The sequence below is a fragment of the Telopea speciosissima genome, chromosome 7 (genome assembly GCF_018873765.1).
Source record: "Telopea speciosissima isolate NSW1024214 ecotype Mountain lineage chromosome 7, Tspe_v1, whole genome shotgun sequence".
NCBI classification, from domain to species: Eukaryota; Viridiplantae; Streptophyta; class Magnoliopsida; order Proteales; family Proteaceae; genus Telopea; species Telopea speciosissima.
Window position 1 is genome coordinate 23,775,629 of NC_057922.1, and position 18,713 is coordinate 23,794,341.

General features: G+C 44.1%; 1 protein-coding gene across 2 annotated transcripts in view; it reads right to left on the reverse strand.

Annotated features, from left to right (window-relative positions):
* LOC122670124 (protein ALWAYS EARLY 2-like) overlaps positions 1-18,713 on the reverse strand; it is a 71,144-nt gene that overhangs the window by 30,749 nt on the left and 21,682 nt on the right. For both annotated transcript variants that reach the window (XM_043867091.1, XM_043867090.1), the window contains exons 6-8: positions 18,355-18,620; positions 17,889-18,258; positions 7,726-7,803 (exon numbers count right to left, since the gene is read on the reverse strand). In XM_043867091.1, coding sequence (XP_043723026.1) covers positions 7,726-7,803; positions 17,889-18,258; positions 18,355-18,620 — 714 coding nt within the window. The remainder of the gene's footprint in view (positions 1-7,725; positions 7,804-17,888; positions 18,259-18,354; positions 18,621-18,713) is intronic.

An 18,713-nucleotide genomic window follows, 5' to 3' on the forward strand; every position in this document is an offset into this window, starting at 1 on the left:
CAGAAATGTTATTTCATCAATGGCCTCAACCTCCATTTGGAAAAGAAAAAAGAAAGCATGCTTTAGGAGACAATACTAATGCAGGCCCAGTCCAAAAATTAGTCTTATTTTTCTAGCACTTGATTATGGGATTTTGTTTTGAGTGACTTTTATTTCTATGGGCCCAATTAGAAAGCCCAAATTTTAGGTCAATAGGGGGTATACGAGATTAGTTTCTCAAGTGTTTGAGTTAGATTAGGATATTTATCAGCTAGATAGAGTTCTGTTTTGAGTCTAATTATTTAAGATAGTATAAGAGAGCGATTGGGATACTTTTATGAGTCAGTGTTAGTGTTTAAGTCCATTAGATTACTTACCGGTCATTTAAACTTTTGAGTTCTTCAGATAAAGGATGTAACCTCCTATCATATTACACAGTCGAATAAAATATTATTTATTAAAGTGTATGAGCTATGAGATCCTCTCTCTCTCATTTCTTCTAACTACTGTTCACAGGTACCATTCACGGGTATTCTCTTCTCTTTATTATTCTCTCTTTCTTTTCCCTATCACATGCTGCTGGAGTATCCAAACCAGCAAGCTCTTAACCCTTGGTTTGTCAGGAAAATCTATATAAAACTAGGCTTGTGTTGCAGCCAATCAAATCCTTGGTTCCTAATCGGGTGTCAGGATTGGTTGGCTGCATCAGTTCCCTCATACAACTATTGGTAGATGGAAAGGAACAAGAAATTTTTTTAGAGAAAAGAAGAATGTAAAAAAATTTGACAATTTGTATTGCAAATGGTTGATATCTTATATAGTGGGCTGCCTAAAGATCTCATCGGTACTCAGGCTTTGGTTGATATCTTATATAGTAGGCTGCCTAAAAAAGATCTCATCGGTACCCAGGCTTCAAGATTTTCTGATCAATGATTAACTGAATCTTTGGACTCCTCTGCTGGTGACATAGAGAAACTACTGTTTTCTTTATCATTATCCAGTTGGGCATGATGTAAAGCCATATTTTTGGATAGTTTCTGTAAATTATTCGGTTCACCAATTTTGATGTATAGCTATGTTCATCACAGTATTTTCAACAAAAGAAAAATCAGTTAGTGCCAGTTAAAAAAAAAAAACTCATAAATCTTCTTGACTTTCTAAAGGAGTCTGTCTGAGCTCTGAAGAGTAGACATATGAATTTATGATCCAATTGCCTATCAGTAAATTGCTCGACTTCTTTTCTACAAATGAAGATAGAGTCTTAATAATCAAGAGAAAGCAATGAGAAGCGGAAAATGCACAGCATTCTGAGGATGTGAGAAAGCCGTTCTATTGCAATATTACATAGACTTTCAGAGTACTATGAATCTAACCAAGAGAACCGAAATTTTTGGTACTTCATGAGCTGTGATCCATTTGGGTCAAAGGGGGATAACTTTACACTGAATAATATGCCTCTTGTGTTGGTATAGGCTATTTGGAGCAAATGAAATAGATGACTTGCAAAATACAGGAGACATTCCTAGAGTTTGTTTATTTCTGGTTTTGTATCTTATAGAATATAGACTAGGTTTGTGGTTCAACCACTGATAGAACTTCTTTCGGAGCATATTGGTGTTCTATTTGACTTTTGGACCCATAAACCCTTTTCTTTTTTTAAAAGTTCTTCCTAATATGAAATAGGATGACTTTTTTTATGGGCGAATAAAAAATTCATTACCAAAGAGAACGAGGACTACAACAGCCACCAAAGGAGGGGAAAGAAGAAACAAATGAACTAATACACAAGCAGACCAGCACCTCAAACAGGGGAGGCAGAGGACTGAAGAGAGGAGGAAGGAAGGCCACATGATACAACGATATGCTTGTTCCTTGGGGTGTCATTACAAAAGGAGGAAACAACCGAGAGCATGGCTTTAATTTCAAAAGAAATGGAGTCCCAAATCTGACTGAGAGGCCTAGAGTTAGAGGTCCATTTCCTAATATTACGCTCCATTCATATGTAATTGATGGCAGCACAAAAAGGCAACTTTCCAACTGTATCACAGGTAGAAGAACCAGCAAAAGTCATGTCTACCCAAAGCCACTCCCTTGCAAAAGGAAGAATTCTCTGACTTCTTGACCAGCATTTGGCAAAGATGCCTTTCCAGATGTACGAGGAGAGGGGGCAGGCAAAGAAAAGGTGGTCGATGTCTTCCACAGCATTCCAACAGAGATAGCACATGGGAGAGACCGTAATCTGCCGATGACAAAGAAAGGACTGTGTTAGAAGGCAGTTCAAGAATACTCGCCAGACCGTGAAACAACACCGGGGGGATATGGTACTTGAACCAAACAAGCTTCCTCCAAGGGGGCAGAGAACCTCTAGAACGAATAAAGTCCCAAGCAGCTTTAAAGCTGAAAGAACCCGAGCTGACCAGGGCCCAAATAACAGTCACCCCCTCCCAGAGGATCTTCTGAGAATAGAGGGCAGAGCATTCCACACATTACTGAGCACTAGGTGAAGAGTGGATGGAGGAGCCCAATCATCATCGAGAATAATATCAACAACCACAGATAGTCTAGTCAGACCACTACTAGGGTGTCAGTGGTCCAGCCAAAGAGATATAGAGATACTGTCTCCAATCTGAGAGCGAATAGCACCAAAGGCAATTGGCCGGAGAGCAAGAAGAATCTGATAAGGCAGAGATAGTCCAAATGGAGTCTGTGCGAATCTGATAAGGCAGAGACTATCCAAATGGAGTCGGTACGTAGAGGTCCAGAGTACACCCAATCAACCCAAATACTTCGCTTTTTAGCAACAACCTTCCAGATCAACTAGATGATACCTGCTGAGTTCACATCTTTGATTCGGCGAAGGCCTAAGCCTCCCTCTTCTTTGTGAAGGCAGACTAAGGCCCAGCTGATGGGGTGAAGGAATCTTGAAGAATCAGTACCTTTCCAAAGAAAAGAGGCCATAAGAGAGACTCCAAGGACTTAATGGTAGAGGATGGAAGCCCAAAGATACCCAACCAATAAATATAACATGTTTCCAAAACAGATTTGATGAGAACCAACCAGCCAGCATAAGAGAGGAGTTTGCCTTTCCAAAGTTGGAGCATTTGCTGATGAGATCAAGAATAGGAGAGTAGTGGTGCACTGTGAGCCTTGCTAGAATCAAAAGTAGCCCCAAGTATTTGATAGGAAAGTGGCTAATAGAAAAACAAGACTTTTCAATCAGCAAAGCTTTCTCAACTTCAGTGACCCCCGCAAGAAATAAAAGAGACTTCCTAGGATTGATGTGAAGCCTCGACAGATCTTCAAAATACTACAAGCAAGACATGATGGTCTCAAAAGGACTGATTGAGGCCTTGGAGAAGATCAAGAGTTCATCAGTAAAGGCAAGGTGAGAGAGCTTGAGAGCTTTACACTCGAGGAGGGGAAAGATGAGCTGCTGGTCTGTGCAAGATTGAAAGCTTCTAGACAGAACTTCCAAAGCCAAAGTAAAGATATTAGGGGACAATGGGCAGCCCTGACGAATACCCACCGACGATGCAAAGTAGCCAGTCGGACTACCATTGACCAGCACTGAAAAGCTGGGAGAAGAAATACAATGGTAAATCCAATGAATAAACACCTGAGGGAAACCCATCCTGCCCATCACCTTAACAATGTAGTCTCAGCTCAAGGAATCGAAGGCCTTGTGAATATCTATCTTCATAAGGGCAGCAAGGGGTGAGATTTTCTTTTAAATCCTCTAACAATCTCACTGCAGAGAAGAGTGTTGTCAGAAATACTTTTTCCAGGAATAAATGCTGACTGGTTTTCACTAACAAGCAGATTCACAACTGCCTTTAGCCTGATGGCTAGGATTTTAGAAATGAATTTGTAGAGCAGGTTGCAAAGAGCAATAGGTCTGAAATCAGACATGGTTGAAGCACCTTCCTTTTTGGGAATAAGGCAGAGAAAAGTATGATTGACTCCTTTAATCTGACTAGGATTGAAGAAAAAACTCTTGATTGCCTTGATAAGATCCTCCTTGATAATTTCCCAGGAAGCTAGAAAGCAACCCAAACTAAAACCATCAGGGCCAGGGTCTCTATTGGCCTAGAGAGAACGGATAGCAGCCACAATTACATCTTCTGTGAGGATAAACCAAAGAGAGGAGAGAAGCTCATTGGAAATGGTTTTGTTAATCAAATCATCTGGGATTGGATCTACATCCACTGAAGAATCCCTGAAAAGATCCTTAAAGTAAGTCGAGTTGCAAAATGGTGGAGCCATCTGGAGCCGTTAGCTGCAAAATGGAGTTGACATTGTTCTGGACTTCAAGGATCAATGCAAATAAGTCGAGTTTGTGTCACCTAGATCCAACCATTTGATCCTGGCTTTTTGCCTTAGAAAGCTTTCCTCTTGGGAGAGCAGAGATGAGAGCTCTAAGGAAACCACTTTTTCTTCTTCCGCCAAAGGGGCATTAAGATAATCAGATTGGAGCTGAAGCTTAGCTGATAACTTGGTCTTACATATCCAAAACCTGCTGAGATATGTTGCCAAAAGAATTAATATTCCAATCTTTGAGAGCACACTTAACATTTCGGAGTTTCCTGGCAAATGCATTAGAGGGGAGGAGAAAGCTTGAACCGGCTTGTCCCAAGCTTCCTTAACAATGGATAAAAAAGTAGGATGGGAAGACCACATATCAAAGTATTTAAAAGCTCTGGGGCCAAAGGAGATGTAAGGCTGAATGAACAAGGAAATGCGGCAGTGGTCAGAGATACCTGGAGTGTCGTAAGAGGTGTGGGAGGAGGGGAACGAGGAGAGCAATGTTTCATTAAAATATCACTCGATCAAACTTGCAAGCAATACGAGAACTGCCAGATCGTTTATTGTTCTAGGTAAATTTTGGACCAGACCATCTAAGATCATTAACACCAATATCCTCAATGCAATCATTAAAGGCACCTACTGGATCCATATCCAACTGATCACCCCCTTGCTTCTCATGACCATATCGAACCACATTGAAATCACCCCCCAAACCCTAAGGAAGGGTACCGATCTGGGCAGCAATAAAACGGAGGCCATTCCATAAGGAGGATCTCTCAGCAGGGCTATTGAAGGGATAAATAACTGTGAACAAGAAACTGGATTGACCAAGGCAGTCAGAGATATTGAAGTGGAGAAACAGAGGGGAGGAAGAAAGAAGGGATATTTTGATTTTAGAAGGGTCCCAAAGGATCCAATGTGGCCATTAGGATGGAGGGGGTAGTTGGTTGTTAGAGACCAGTCAGGGGCTAAAGAAATTGCAATTTTCGGGGCATTAGGCTCTTTGTATGTGAGTTTCTAAGAGACAACAAAAACTTGGACGAATGAGCTTAATACGGGAGCGAACAGCAGCATACCTCTGTAGATATCCCTTGCAGGCCTTCCTCTCCACTTCTGGTGCACGGAAGGTCTTAGTACTGTGGGTTTGGTTGTGGGAACCCGCTCTTCACTGATGCAATAAATATGAAAAAGATCGCCTGGTGTACGCTAGGATTTGCATTAATGTTGTTGCAGATGCTCACAGTGAATGAAGGAGACGGCTATTCCTTCAACTAAGAAATCCACTATGACTGGCGTCTTCCCACTTTTTGTTTTGCAAGGCTTTCAGTCACGACTCCAATATTTGTGCCCCAAAGGTCGATACAACTCCAGCAAACCTCTATGAAGCCACTGTTCAAGGAACCGACCCTGCAACTGCTCCTCCGCCTCAGTGTGTCATCAACAGCGAACCAAATCTCCAACCAAAGAACCTCTCGCCTACTAGAGGAAGGCCCAGAACCAGACAACGCCGGCGGATTGGCGGAAGCAGCACTAGAGAGGTCTTCCAGCATCGGATTCTCCCTCAGGGTTGTCCGTCAGTCACAAGCTCAAGAATGGTTTACCCTGTGGTCGGAACAGACTTACAGCTCTATCTTCTGACGCTCTTGCAGACCCCAGCACCAGTCTCGAGGATTCCTATGATCAGTTTGCTTTGAGTTGTCGCCCTCAGGTTGAAGCTCCAGCAATTGACCTTGAAAGAAACTCTCCTGGGGCTCGATCTTCATCGTCTCTGTTGTCAGATCTCCCGCAGCCCTTGCAGACTATTGTTGCTCCCCAACCTCTTTCGTCTCTTGAAGCTTCAGGTATTATCCCATTGTGAGGTGATGCCCCTCTTATCCCCTTTTCATCGGTGCGGACCACCTCTTTTAAACAGCTTTCTCGAACCTCCCCCCTCCCAAGGGCCCCACCCACCTTATTAACCCTCCTACTTCTGGCCCTCTATCTCGTAGCCAGCCCCTTAGCCTTCCTACCCATTGCTCCCCCCATATGGTCCCTCGGGTCTCCCCTCCCGGGTCTCTACCCACTAACAACCCATCAATTGCTTCTCCTCCTTCACCTGGCTATACCCCCTCCGATTGCAGCCCATCTTGCCGTAGCCCTCTGGTTTCAGGCTTGCTTCACCCCATTGCTCCCATTCATGGCTCTCTTCCTTCGCCCATTCCCAGCCACTACTCCCTGCGATCCTATCACAGGTGCCATAGAAGCTCCTCCCAATCAAGGAACCTTATTCCCAGACCCTATGGGCTTGAGCTGCACCCTCCCTGTTCTTCCCAATGAACCAGGGTGTTATCTGCAACACTCGGGGCCTCAGCCCCCCATCCAAACATTAGACAAATCGACCCGCCGTAGTTGAAGCTGGCGATGGCCATTACCGGAAAAAGATTGGTTTCTTCCCTACTTGCCATGTTCCTCTTTCAAGGGTACGGATTTTGTTAGGCTCATCAAAGAATTTGAACACGAAGAACCTGTTATCCAAAAGGAAGATTTTCAGGTTACCAAGAGCTCTCCATTGCCTGGACACAGAGAGCTCGTGGAAAGGACGGTGAGAGCCCAGAAAGTGGCCAACCAAACAATTTTCCCAAAGTTTGGCTTCATCGTCAAGTATACCAAGGGGGCAGAGAGCTATTTTGGAGGATCCAACAAGAGAAGGGGCGATGAAGTAAAGAGGAAGCCCTTCTCTAGAGGGTTCAGGGGCAGGGCTGAAAAGGGAACTCCACTAGGGAGGAGGCGGACCAGCAGGGGATGATGGCGGAGACAGGGGAGAAGGGGAAGCTGAAGGAGGGGGAGGGGGAAATCGGCATCCCCCTAGAAAGCCAAGGAAGAAATAGGATGACTTAATCCAACGTATTTGGGTGTGTATGCCTAGATCAACAATCCGGGCTCTATACAAGCGCCTACTCCGGGAAGGGAAGAATGAATTTCACAGGATTCTATTAGCAGCTGAAACCTAAACTTGATCTGAGCCTGCCCACCCACCCCTTTAGTGAGGGGCCATTATACCACAATGTCCTAAGGCTGGTCTATCCTTTTCACTTTCACCAGGTTGTTCCCACCTTTGCAGGAACAGCTGGAACTGAGCCTAGTGGGGCCCCCTGTGAGACTGCACAAATAACGTCATTAATAGGAGGTGCCTGCAGAAAGAGATTCACATAGATCACATATGTAATTGCTACCGCTTTGTATCCTTGTAATGTTCCCATTCTGAACATTTGATTGAAAGGACAATCAATAGGACTCTCAGTGACTCAAAAACATGCATTTTAAAAACTTATTAGTATCTTTATGTTTAAAGAGAAGTCCAATATGTGTACGGCTCCTATAATTGACCCCTAACCATTACATATCTAAGACATTTTTTTATATTCTTACCAAATTAAAAACAAAAAAGCAGAAAATTCTTACCAGATTCAATTGTAGATGGTGGCAACATTAAAGATAAATCTGCCAGAGTTTGCAGGGCATCTAAGGAGGAGCTTTCGTCTATGAACAGTGAAAAATAAGAGTAATAAAGTGAGTGACATTTAACAATTTCAGTGGATTTACACAGTAGAGGGAAAATTTGATGTTAATATCAGAGCTCAACAAGGATGCTATTAAAACCTTGCACCACAAGAATGGCATATTAGTTGATTTTGAGATAAAGAAATAGAGCAAAACTAAATGATGCATAGAAAGGGCATTGGATCGTATGCAGGGTCCACATGGTTAGCCAAAAATGAATATTTTAAGGCCACAAAATGCTGAGGAAATCCAAGAGCTAAAAAAGGGAGAAATAAGAAATCAAATTGGAGTTGCATGCTTTCTAGGAGTCTTTTACAGTCAGGATTTGCCACTATATAGGGTTATTCACTACGTTGAAAGTAATTTTGGATATGTTCAGTAATTTAGAAGATATGAGCAGTCGAAGTTATTTTTGAGTACCTGTATCATAATTAGAGAGACAAAAGTATAAATAGGATTATGGGCCCTAGTTTAGGTTGCATTTTGGGTTTATGGACCAATTGCTTTGTGGCCTTTCAATGGACTGAAATAGAGTTGTTTGTAGTTTGCAGAGCTTCAATAAATGCCTTGGGCATTGAGTCAAAGTTGAGCCAGTTGTTGACAATTATATTTTCTGTCATAGCAAGCACCAACAGGCTTGCATCCCAAGCACAAATCTGCGCTCAATTAAGACCTAGTTTTGATACATTACCACTTTTTTTCCCCGTAAAATAGCATCTTCTTTTTGTTCGGAACACAAGAACATATCAAAACATATATGAGCATTGGAAACACATAAATAGAGACAGGGTTTATCGAACTATATTAGGAAGTGCTTATCAAACTGTATTACGAATGGAAATGATTCAGTAAAGGTCATAGTGAAATGAAGGATTCCAATCCAACAGTTTCACTTTCTCATAATCTTTCATTTCTGCATATACAAAATTTGGATCTGATGATTAAGAACAACTAAGAAATGACACAGCGGTATGATATAACATTGCTTTTAAAGAGAGCTCTTCAAGGACAAAGTACTGTGTACCATGAGTGGTTTTTCAAATGTTCTCAATTTTCAGTCTGGGTAAGATTCCTGAACTTAAGACTCCAGTCCACCCACAGGATCTTCTCTGCGAATGAGCTCCTCCCCTCCATCTGTCTCTCCCTGCCGGTCCCTCCGGCAGGTCTCCTGATCCTCCCCTCGTCATCTCTTCCTAGTATGGCTTCCCCCGGTTCTGCCCCTATTTCTCCCTCTCCTCCCCCTGTTCCTCCTCTTCATCCCCCTGTTTCCCAGCCCCTTCCCTGGAGTTCCATCGTCGCGGCAGGCTCCTCCTCTTCCTCTGATGGACTCCCTCTGCATTTTGTCCCTTCTTCTTCTGCTGGCTCTTTGAAGGTGGTCTTCTGTCCTCCTGACCTGCTCTCGAATGAAGCTAAACTTTGGGAAGATTGCCTTGTGGGTAACTTTCTAGGGCCTCGTCCTCCCTTTCCCATCGTCAAATTGTCTCTTTCCAAGCAATGGCGTCCCCAAGGTACTCTGGATACCTTTCTGCTAGACAATGGCTTCTTCATTTTTAAATTCTCCTCCTCTCTTGACAAGTCTCGTGCCCTGGAAGGAGGTCCCTGGCTGGTGGGTAAAAGGCCTATCTTCTTGCGTCAATGGACTCAACAAATTCAACTTCGGCGACTGGACCTTTCATCCATTCCTCTGTGGATCACTTTACCAGGCTTGCCTCCTCATTTCTGGTGCATTGATGGCCTTAGTTTGATCGGCTCAGCCTTTGGAAATCCTTTGTTCTCTGATTTGCACACTCGCAGGAAGGATCGTCTAGCCTTCGCGAGAATTTGGGTTGAAGTTTCTGCTGCTGAGACCCTACCTTTGTTCATCCCTGTCAATGAAGGTGAGGGCCACTCTTTTGAACAGGAAGTGCACTATGATTGGCTGCCTCCTCAGTGCCTGGTCTGTAAAACCTTTAGCCATGACTCCCAACTTTGCACTCCGGTAGTCAAACCCCTGGAGGCTGATGGCCCTGATCCTCGATGCAACTCAGTCTCTTTGGTTGGCGATGGATCTGCTAGCTCTGGTATAGTTCCCTTGGATAGAGCTGCGATAACGGCTAATGGTGGAGTCGAGACGATAAACCGCCACTCCAAGGTTGCTCGCTCTAGCTCTCGCGGTCGTTCACGATCCAAAATCCGGCACCGGAATCAGCGGCGGAAGAAGAAGAAGCCATCGGAAAGCACCAACGATCTGTCTCAATCGTTGCAGAAGCCCTGGGCTGATGGTCAGAATCGTTTCAGTCTCCTGGCGTCGATTGAAGATGCAGAGCCCCTTTCGTGCCCCGGGAAACCCCAGTTTGAGATACTTCCGTGCAGCAGATCTCGTATGGCAGAAGATCCTATTGTCGAGCCTTCTATTCTTGGCTTTGGCTTAGAAAAAGATGATGCTCTGGCTTCTAAGTCCTCGACTGCTCCTCTGAGTTGCTCTGCTACTCCCTTGATCTCTGGTGATTGTGTTTCGCTCCTGCCTGCTATCGAAGTAACCCTCTCTCATTTTTCTCTTGCTTTATCAAACCCCGCGACACCATCTCTTGCTGACCTGGCTCAAGTGGGGCCCCTTCCAGTTGACCTTCCTCCTCCTTGTGGCCTTTTGGGCTCTATGCTGTCTGCTAATCCATTTGAACCGGGCTCTTTTAACCCAGACCCATCTGCCCCTTTACCCAACTCCTCCATTGGGTCGGGTTGTCCAAACTTAAGTTCTTCTTCTTCTCGGGCAGGTCTAAGCTCTCTTTTGGGACCTAGCCCATGTCCGTTGAACCCATCATCTTCTTCACCCGCTCCTTGCAGCTCCCCTGTTTCATCTCTTGCCCACCTCCCCCCCCCCCCTCCCACTCCCTCTACCCCCTATGGTAGCTCTTATAGCCGGCGGCACCATAGTGAAACTAGGTCTCGTGTTGTGCTGACCAGGCTCCTTGAGCCTTCGCTGCCCCTGCAACCTCTGTCCCAATGATTCACAGCACTGTCTGGAACACTCGAGGGCTCAACTCTCCCACGAAGCAGGCTGCTGTTCGTTGCCGCATTAGATCATCTCATTCGAGTTTTTGTTGCCTCCTGGAAACCCATGTTAAGGAGCCCAACTCTTCCAAAATCCTTGCCTCAGTTGCTCCTGGTTGGTCTCTGCTTTCCAACTACATCCACCACACCAATGGCCGTATCTGGCTTCTGTGGGATCCCAAAAAAATTTCTATTTCTCTCTCTGCTTCCTCCTCTCAATATCTTCATACCAAATTCTCCGACTCCTTAGGCCATTTTTCCTTCTTCTTCTCAGTTGTTTATGTTGAAAACTGTCCTACTCTTAGGACTTCTTTGTGGGCTGATCTCAGGTCCCTTGCTAGCCAAATTGGATCCCAGCCTTGGGGTCTTGGAGGAGACTTCAACATTATCCGCTACAGTAATGAAAAGCAAGGGGGTGACCATATTGACCTGGATGCTATGAATATTTTAATGATTGCATTGAAGACATAGCTGTTAATGATCTCAGATGGAGTGGATTTCCCCTTACCTGGAGCAATAAAAGGTCTGGAAACTGTAGAATTGCCTGCAAGCTTGATAGAGTTCTGGTCAATGAAGAGTGGCTTAACTCCTTCCCTTCTTCCCATGCTTCTTTTGAAAACCCAGGCATCTCTCGATCACTCTCCCATCTCGATTGCTATCCAGCCCTTTACTTCCTTTGGCCCGAACCCTTCAAATATTTTGACATGTGGTCTTCTCATCCAACCTTTCTCCCGGTTGTCCTTGAAGCTTGGCAAAAGCCTGTCCATGCCTTCTCTACCCCTCTTATAGCCTTCTCCAAGAGGCTCAAGAATGTCAAGGCTGCCCTAAAGGACTGGAACCTAAACATCTTTGGCAACATTACTGTTCAAGTTAAAGAGTGTAAGGACAGACTTGCTTCCATTCAATCTAGGCTGCAGTCTGATTTGCTCAATGAATCCCTTGCTGTTGAAGAAAAAGAGGTCTCTATCCAGCTCTCCACCTTGCTAGCTAGGGAAGAAAGCTTTCTCAAACAAAAATCTAAAATCAAGTGGCTGGATTTGGGTGACTCTAACTCAGCTTATTTCCACCTGTCTGTCAAAGCTAGAGTTAATGCTAACTCTAGTGTCCAGCTCTCTCGACAGGATGGCTCTCTTGTTAACACTGTCAAGGATATTAAGGATCTAGCACTGCAGCACTTCAAAGGCATTTTCTCTGGGCCTCAACAGGATCAGTTCCCTATACCTAACCATTTGCTCAACAAGTTCATTGCTCCAGAATTTTTGGAATCCTTAAGTGCTATCCCCAAAGAAGAAGAAATTGTGAAAGCTATCCACTCCCTCAAGGTTAATGGAGCTCCTGGCCCAGATGGCTTTAGTATGGGGTTCTTTCTAGCTGCTTGGGACATCATCAAATCCGACCTTATTGCTGCCATTGAGAGCTTCTTCCTTAATCCCAACCAAGTTAATGGGGTCAATCACACCTTCCTCTGTCTTATACCCAAAAAGGAAGGTGCTATTGCCATGAATGACTTTAGGCCCATTGCCCTTTGCAATCTTCTGTACAAATTTATTGCAAAAATTCTTGCTAGAAGACTCAAGAGTGTGGTGGACCTATTGGTGAGTGACAACCAAACAGCCTTCATCCCTGGCAGGAACATCTCTGATAACATCCTTCTGTGTAATGATATTGTCAGAGGCTTTGATAGAAAGAATCACTCTCCGTCGTTGCTCCTGAAGATTGACATCCACAAAGCTTTTGATTCTCTTAGATGGGATTATATCGCTCAAGTGATGACTCAAATGGGGTTTCCTTTGCCCTTTGTTCACTGGATCAGCTCTTGCATCTCTTCCCCAAAGTTCTCAGTTTTGGTCAATGGCAGCCCGGCAGGGTACTTTGGAGCTTCTGTGGGGATTCGACAAGGCTGCCCACTCTCCCCTTACTTGTTTACTATTGCCATGGAAATCCTTTCCAGGCAAATTCAGACTTGCACTGACCAGCAGCTCATCATTCCTTTGCCAAAGTGTAAAGGCCTAAAGCTCACTCACTTGGCATTTGCTGATGACTTGATGATTTTCTCCAAGGCATCGATTGCTTCCTTAGAGTCTATCTTGCTTTGCCTCCATTAATTCAAAGAGTTATCAGGGCTTCGCATCAACCCCTCCAAGACTCTCATCTTCTTTGCTGGAGTTTTTTAAATTGACAAAGCCGGCTTCCTCGCCATCTCTGGGTTCCTTAAGGGTCAGCTGCCTGTCAAATACTTGGGAATTCCTTTAATCCCTGCTAGGCTCTCTGCTCACCATTGTACTCCTTTGCTGGATATGATCCGGAAGAGACTTCAGCTCTGGAAAAGCAAGCTTCTTACTTATGCTGGCAGGTTGGTCCTCATCAGATCTGTTTTGGAAGCCTCTTATATCTACTGGTCGGGTGTCTATGGTCTCCCCCTGTCTACTATCAAGGCTATGGAAGCTCTTATGGCTTCTTTCCTTTGGAAGGGCTCTGACGCCACAAGGTTCCTTCTTCCCTTGAGCTGGGCTGCTGTGTGCCTTCCCAAGAAGGAAGGGGGGTTGGATATTCGGCGTATTAAAGAAGTGAACTCAGCTGGCATCATCAAGCTTCTATGGAAGATAGCCTAAAAAAAAAGAGCATTTGGGTGGATTGGATTTACTCGGGGCCCCTCCGCCACAATTCCATTTGGACTGCTCCCGCTCTTCCTGATGCTTCTTGGGTTTGGAGGAAAATCCTTGCCAGCAGCCCCTTGGTCCTTCAAGTCATTTGCTCCAGCATAGGTGATGGTCAATCTACTTACCTCTGGCTTGACAACTGGCATCCTATGGGAATTCTTCTTCACCGGGTTACTCCAAGATCCATTTACTCCTCAGGCCTTCATAGACTTTCTTTGGTGGCCAATATTCTACATCACAATGGTTGGGCTCCTCCAACATCTGGCCCCATCCTCACCCCTTTCTGGAATGAGCTTCACTCGGTTACTCGAAGGGCTGTTTCTAGAGGAGATTGTGTTACTTGGTCCTCTAACAGCTCTTGCTCCTTCTCTTCAAAGGCTGCCTGGGATCTTATTCGTCTGAAAGGCCCTTTGGTTTCTTGGTATAGACTTCTTTGGTTCAAGCGTCACATTCCTAGGCACTGCTTCACAGCCTGGAGAGTCTTCAACAACTGTCTCCCTACTCAAGCTTTTCTTCGCAGCCGCCAGATCTTAGTCTCTCGTGCCTGCTACCTCTGCTGGAACAATGATGAAGACCTGAACCACCTCTTCTTTGAATGCCCAACTGCTACTGCAATCTGGAAGGGAGTCCTTCTCAAATGCTGGCCTACCCGAAGACGCATCCTTCCCTTCTCCAGAGAATGGATTTGGATTGATATGACTTTTGCTGGGTCCACCACTTGTGACGCGATCGGGAAGCTGGCCTTTTGTGCTACCCTCAACCTTATCTGGAAGGAGCGAAATTTGAGAAAATGGACTTCCAACTTTCGGACTTACCAGAAGATTTGGGACTCCATTTCCTTTGAAATTAAAGCAAAGTTATCTCTTCTTCCCCCCTCTTCTTGTATAGACTCCCCTAGGAACAGGACCATTGTTCAATCCTGGGGTCTCTCCAATGTTTCCTTGGTTGCTCCGGCAAATGCTTAGGCTGGCTGGTTTGGCCCTCTTGTTGTGGGGCCCTTTGTAATTCTCCTTTCTTCTCTCTTTTGGTAATGAAATTTTTATTCACCCAAAAAAAAAAGAAATGACACAACTGTTTCAATTCCAACCGGTGAAATCACCATGACATCAGCCGTTACGACAATCTCATTTCCATGTCGACCTGTGCATCCACAGTTGTTAGCAAAATGGGAGAATCGAGGAAGGGGGGAGAACCAAAACTAAGGTAGTAGCTTCGTGCCTTCTTGATTCCCTTCAATCTATCCCCTCTAAGTAGGAAATTCATAAATTGGTCCTCTCCCATAAATCCAACCGAGCTCCAGGCCCTGATGGATTCAGTATGGGTTTCTTCACTGCTAGTTGGGATATCATCAAAGATGACTTTATCAAATTTGTAGCTTCTTCTTCAATTCCAGCCAGATCCTTAGAGTCAACCATACTTTTCTCTGTCTCATCCTCAAAAAGGATGGGGCTTCCTCATGGCTGACTTCAGATCCGTCTCTCTTTACAACCTCCTCTACAAATTTATATCCAAAATCTAGGCTAATCGTCTCTAGTCGGTGATCCCTTCCCTCATCAGTTCTAACCAATCAGCCTTAATTTCTGGTAGAAGTATTACCAATATATCCTCCTCAGCTCAGAAATTGTCAATGGTTTTGACCACAAATCCCATTCCCCGGCTGCCCTTATGAAAATAGACAACCATAAAGCCTTTGACTCTCTCCGTTGGGACTTCCTTTATAACGTTCTAACCTAGATGTCCTTCCCTCCTGTCTTCGTCTGCTGGATCCACTCTTGTATCTCCACCCCCTAATTCCCGTCTTCATCAATGGCTCCCCTGTTTGCTTCTTCTCCTCCTCCGTAGGTATTCGCCAAGGTTGCCCCCTTTCCCCCTTCCTCTTCTCCCTCACCCTTGAGGTTCTCTCCCGGACTATTCAGTCCAAAACTGATCAACTCATCATTTCCCCCATTCCCAAATGTAAAGCCCTCAACCTCACCCACCTTGCCTTTGCTGATGATCTCATGATCTTCTCCAAAGCCTCCCCCTCTATCTCTTCTATAATGTCCTCTTCACACCTCTTCGAAAGCCTCTTCGGCCTCCATATCAACCTTCTAAAATCGCACATTTTCCTCTCGGGTGTCTTTGAAGCTGACAAGGAAACCCTCCTCCACTTGACGGGATTCTCCCTTTGCTCCCTCCCTGTCAATTATCTAGGCCTGCCCTTGACCCCCACCATGTTGACTGGTCATCACAGTACCCCAATGCTCGACCTCATCTGCAAAAGTCTCCAGCTTTGGAAGGGTAAACTCCTTTCTTACGTTGGAAGAGTTGAGTTGATTAAATCAGTTCTCCAATCCTCCTACATCTACTGGTGTGGCATTGGACTTCCTAAATCCACCATCAAAGCCCTAAAATCCTTATTCTATGCTTTTCTTTAGAAAGGGAAAGGAATCCTCATAATTCCTCCACTCTCTTAGCTGGGCTGCTACTTGCCTCCCCAAAGTTTAGATGGCCTTGGTTTGCATAGAATTCAAGATTCTAACATTGCGGGTATTCTCAAATTGCTTTGGGAAATCTCCTATACGCATAACTCTATCTGGGTCAACAGGGTTTATTCATACCATGGAACTAAATCTCACGATATCTCGGTTTTTCCCAGGGTCGAGACGAGATCCCATCCAAAATAAAAAAGTGCAATATCTCGTCGAGATAAGATCTCTGGTCGGCCCAAATCTCAACCCAACTCACCTTATAAAATTTCCAAATCTCGAGCTATCTCAACCGAGAGGCTGTTCCACTACTGCTGCCACTGGTTTTTCACCATTTTTGAGCTAGATTTCGTCGGAGAACCTGCTGTCAGCATCATTCAGCTACACACATCAAGATTAGTGCATGATTTGTGGTTCTTTACATCAATTTTGAAGAACTTTTGAAAGGTAAACCATTTTTTCCCCAAATCTTTTTTTTTTTCAAATATAGTGGCTATGGTCAGTTTGGGCAATCAGCACTTGAGTTCGACAATCAAAGCACTGGGTCAGGTTTTGGGCCCATATTCCCAGTCTCAAACCAACCACACCCATACATGCCTCAATATGACAGTAGCAGTGGAACTCACGCCTCATGGCAACCGCCTCTTCTATACCCTAGGATAGGGGACTTGGCATGTGTTGATGACAACTCTTATATGAGTGCTGTGGCAAACTATATGCAACACTACAGCAGCACTATGACATGGGAAGACCATGTGGCACAAGTTGGGACTAAATGCGTGATTCAATCACATTTTATGGGATGATAAATGTAACATTGTTAAACAGATTGATGTATTGTACACTTTAATATTTCTAATGCTTATTTAAGTTGTTTTACATTAATTGAATGTTTTGATTGCTTTCTATTACTAAATTATGTGTAGAGTACGGTATTTTAGTACGTCATCGCCTACCAATCTATGGTTTGAAGTGAAACTCCTATTTGAACTTATTTTTTGCAAAATCTGATAGTGTCATTGTGTTTAAATGGCCTAAAATAGGTTGAGTACCGAGTTTTAGACCCAAACTAGGTCTAAAACCCATTGAAACCAGCCTTCGAGCTGGAAAAAAAAATACACCAACTCGAGATCTCGAGTCTACTCGATTTTTTCAAAGGTAAAAAACCTGGTCAAGTTCCAAGTTTTAGTTCTTTAATTCCTAACCCCTCAAGAAGGACTCCATTTGGACAGTTCCCCAATCTACAGACTCCTCCGGGTCTGGCACAAAATCCTCCTCCTCCGCCCCATAGCCCTTAGAGCCACCATCTCCAAGATTACTGATAAGACATCCAACTCCCTCTGGCTTGACCACTGGCACCCGTTCGAAGTCCTCTATTCCATTGTTGGTGCTCGTTCGGTGTACTCTTATGGTATCCCTAAATTTGCCTCGATCTCCACCATCATCTCCCATGGCTTCTGGTCCCTCCCTCCCACCCCCCCTAATCTCTCTCATTCGTTTTGGAAAGGAATTATTTATTTTCACCCAAAAAAATGCCTAAATATCCAACTAGACAAAAATCATATTTGGACCTGGTTCATGTTCATCCCAGTCTAGGCTTACAAATGTATTTGGGCCAGTCCATGCAAGCGCTATTGCATTAGAGAGAGAGAGAGAGAGAGAGAGCAGTGTTCCTGATTCATGCCAATGCCAATGCCATTCACAAAGGCCAAAAAAAAATGTAGATCTATTAAGTTTGCTTCCCAATAAAGATGGTTGAAGATAAAAGCAATAATTATGCATATAAAAACGAGGAAAAAAGAAGCTAACATAATTAATAAAACCCCATGAAATCAGAGAAAAAAGAGAGAATAGAAATATCAGTTACATGGGAAACTCAAAAACTTGAATTGAATACATAACATACCTCCAAAGAAGAGCTGCCTGCTTCTCTTCCTAGGACCGTGAGAAGAGAACCTCTCAGATTTTGCATTTGTTACTTCAGTTTCAACTTTTCCTTCAATATTACTCAAACTAAGTCCTTCAGTGCCACTGCATGCTTCCTTAACATCATCAAAATGATTGTTATCGATGCCTTCAACTCTTAGCTTCTTCCTGTGAAACTTTTTCCCTTTACACTGAACTTCTACCGTACCACCTTCAGCATCCATCGGGTAATTGGCATCTCTGGCAAATTCTCCATTTTCTGCTTCCCTACTTCCATTACTTCCTTCCAAAAAGTCATCATCTGTTGCAATACCAACAAGCTCCGTGGTCGTCCTCTCTGATTCAGCACGCTAAAATCCATTGACAGGTTGTAGATCATTTAATATCTTTTAGCAACAATAGAAGGCAAACTAACACAAGCAATAGCCAAAGAAGCAAATGATTACCATCATTTCACCATTCTGTACAGATGATGATCTCATACGCTCAATTCTTCTGTTTGGTGTTTGAGAAATTTGAGGAGAGCTGCCTCTTTGTGAAGCCTCTGCTAGAGCTAATGCTACCTCGTGGGCAACATCATCATCATTGGCATCTATATGTGATCTCAGACCTTGTTTATTTGGTGACAGAAACTTTTCCTTATCATCTCTATTATATGTATATGAAACAGGGAAGCGCGGGGTCCTTTTTTTTACAGCACGAGGTTGGCTACCTACAAAAGATTTAAGAACAATATATGAAACTAAAGCCAGAAAGACCTTCATTATTCATTTTTTATGATAGAGAAATGAAAGTTACTCCATCT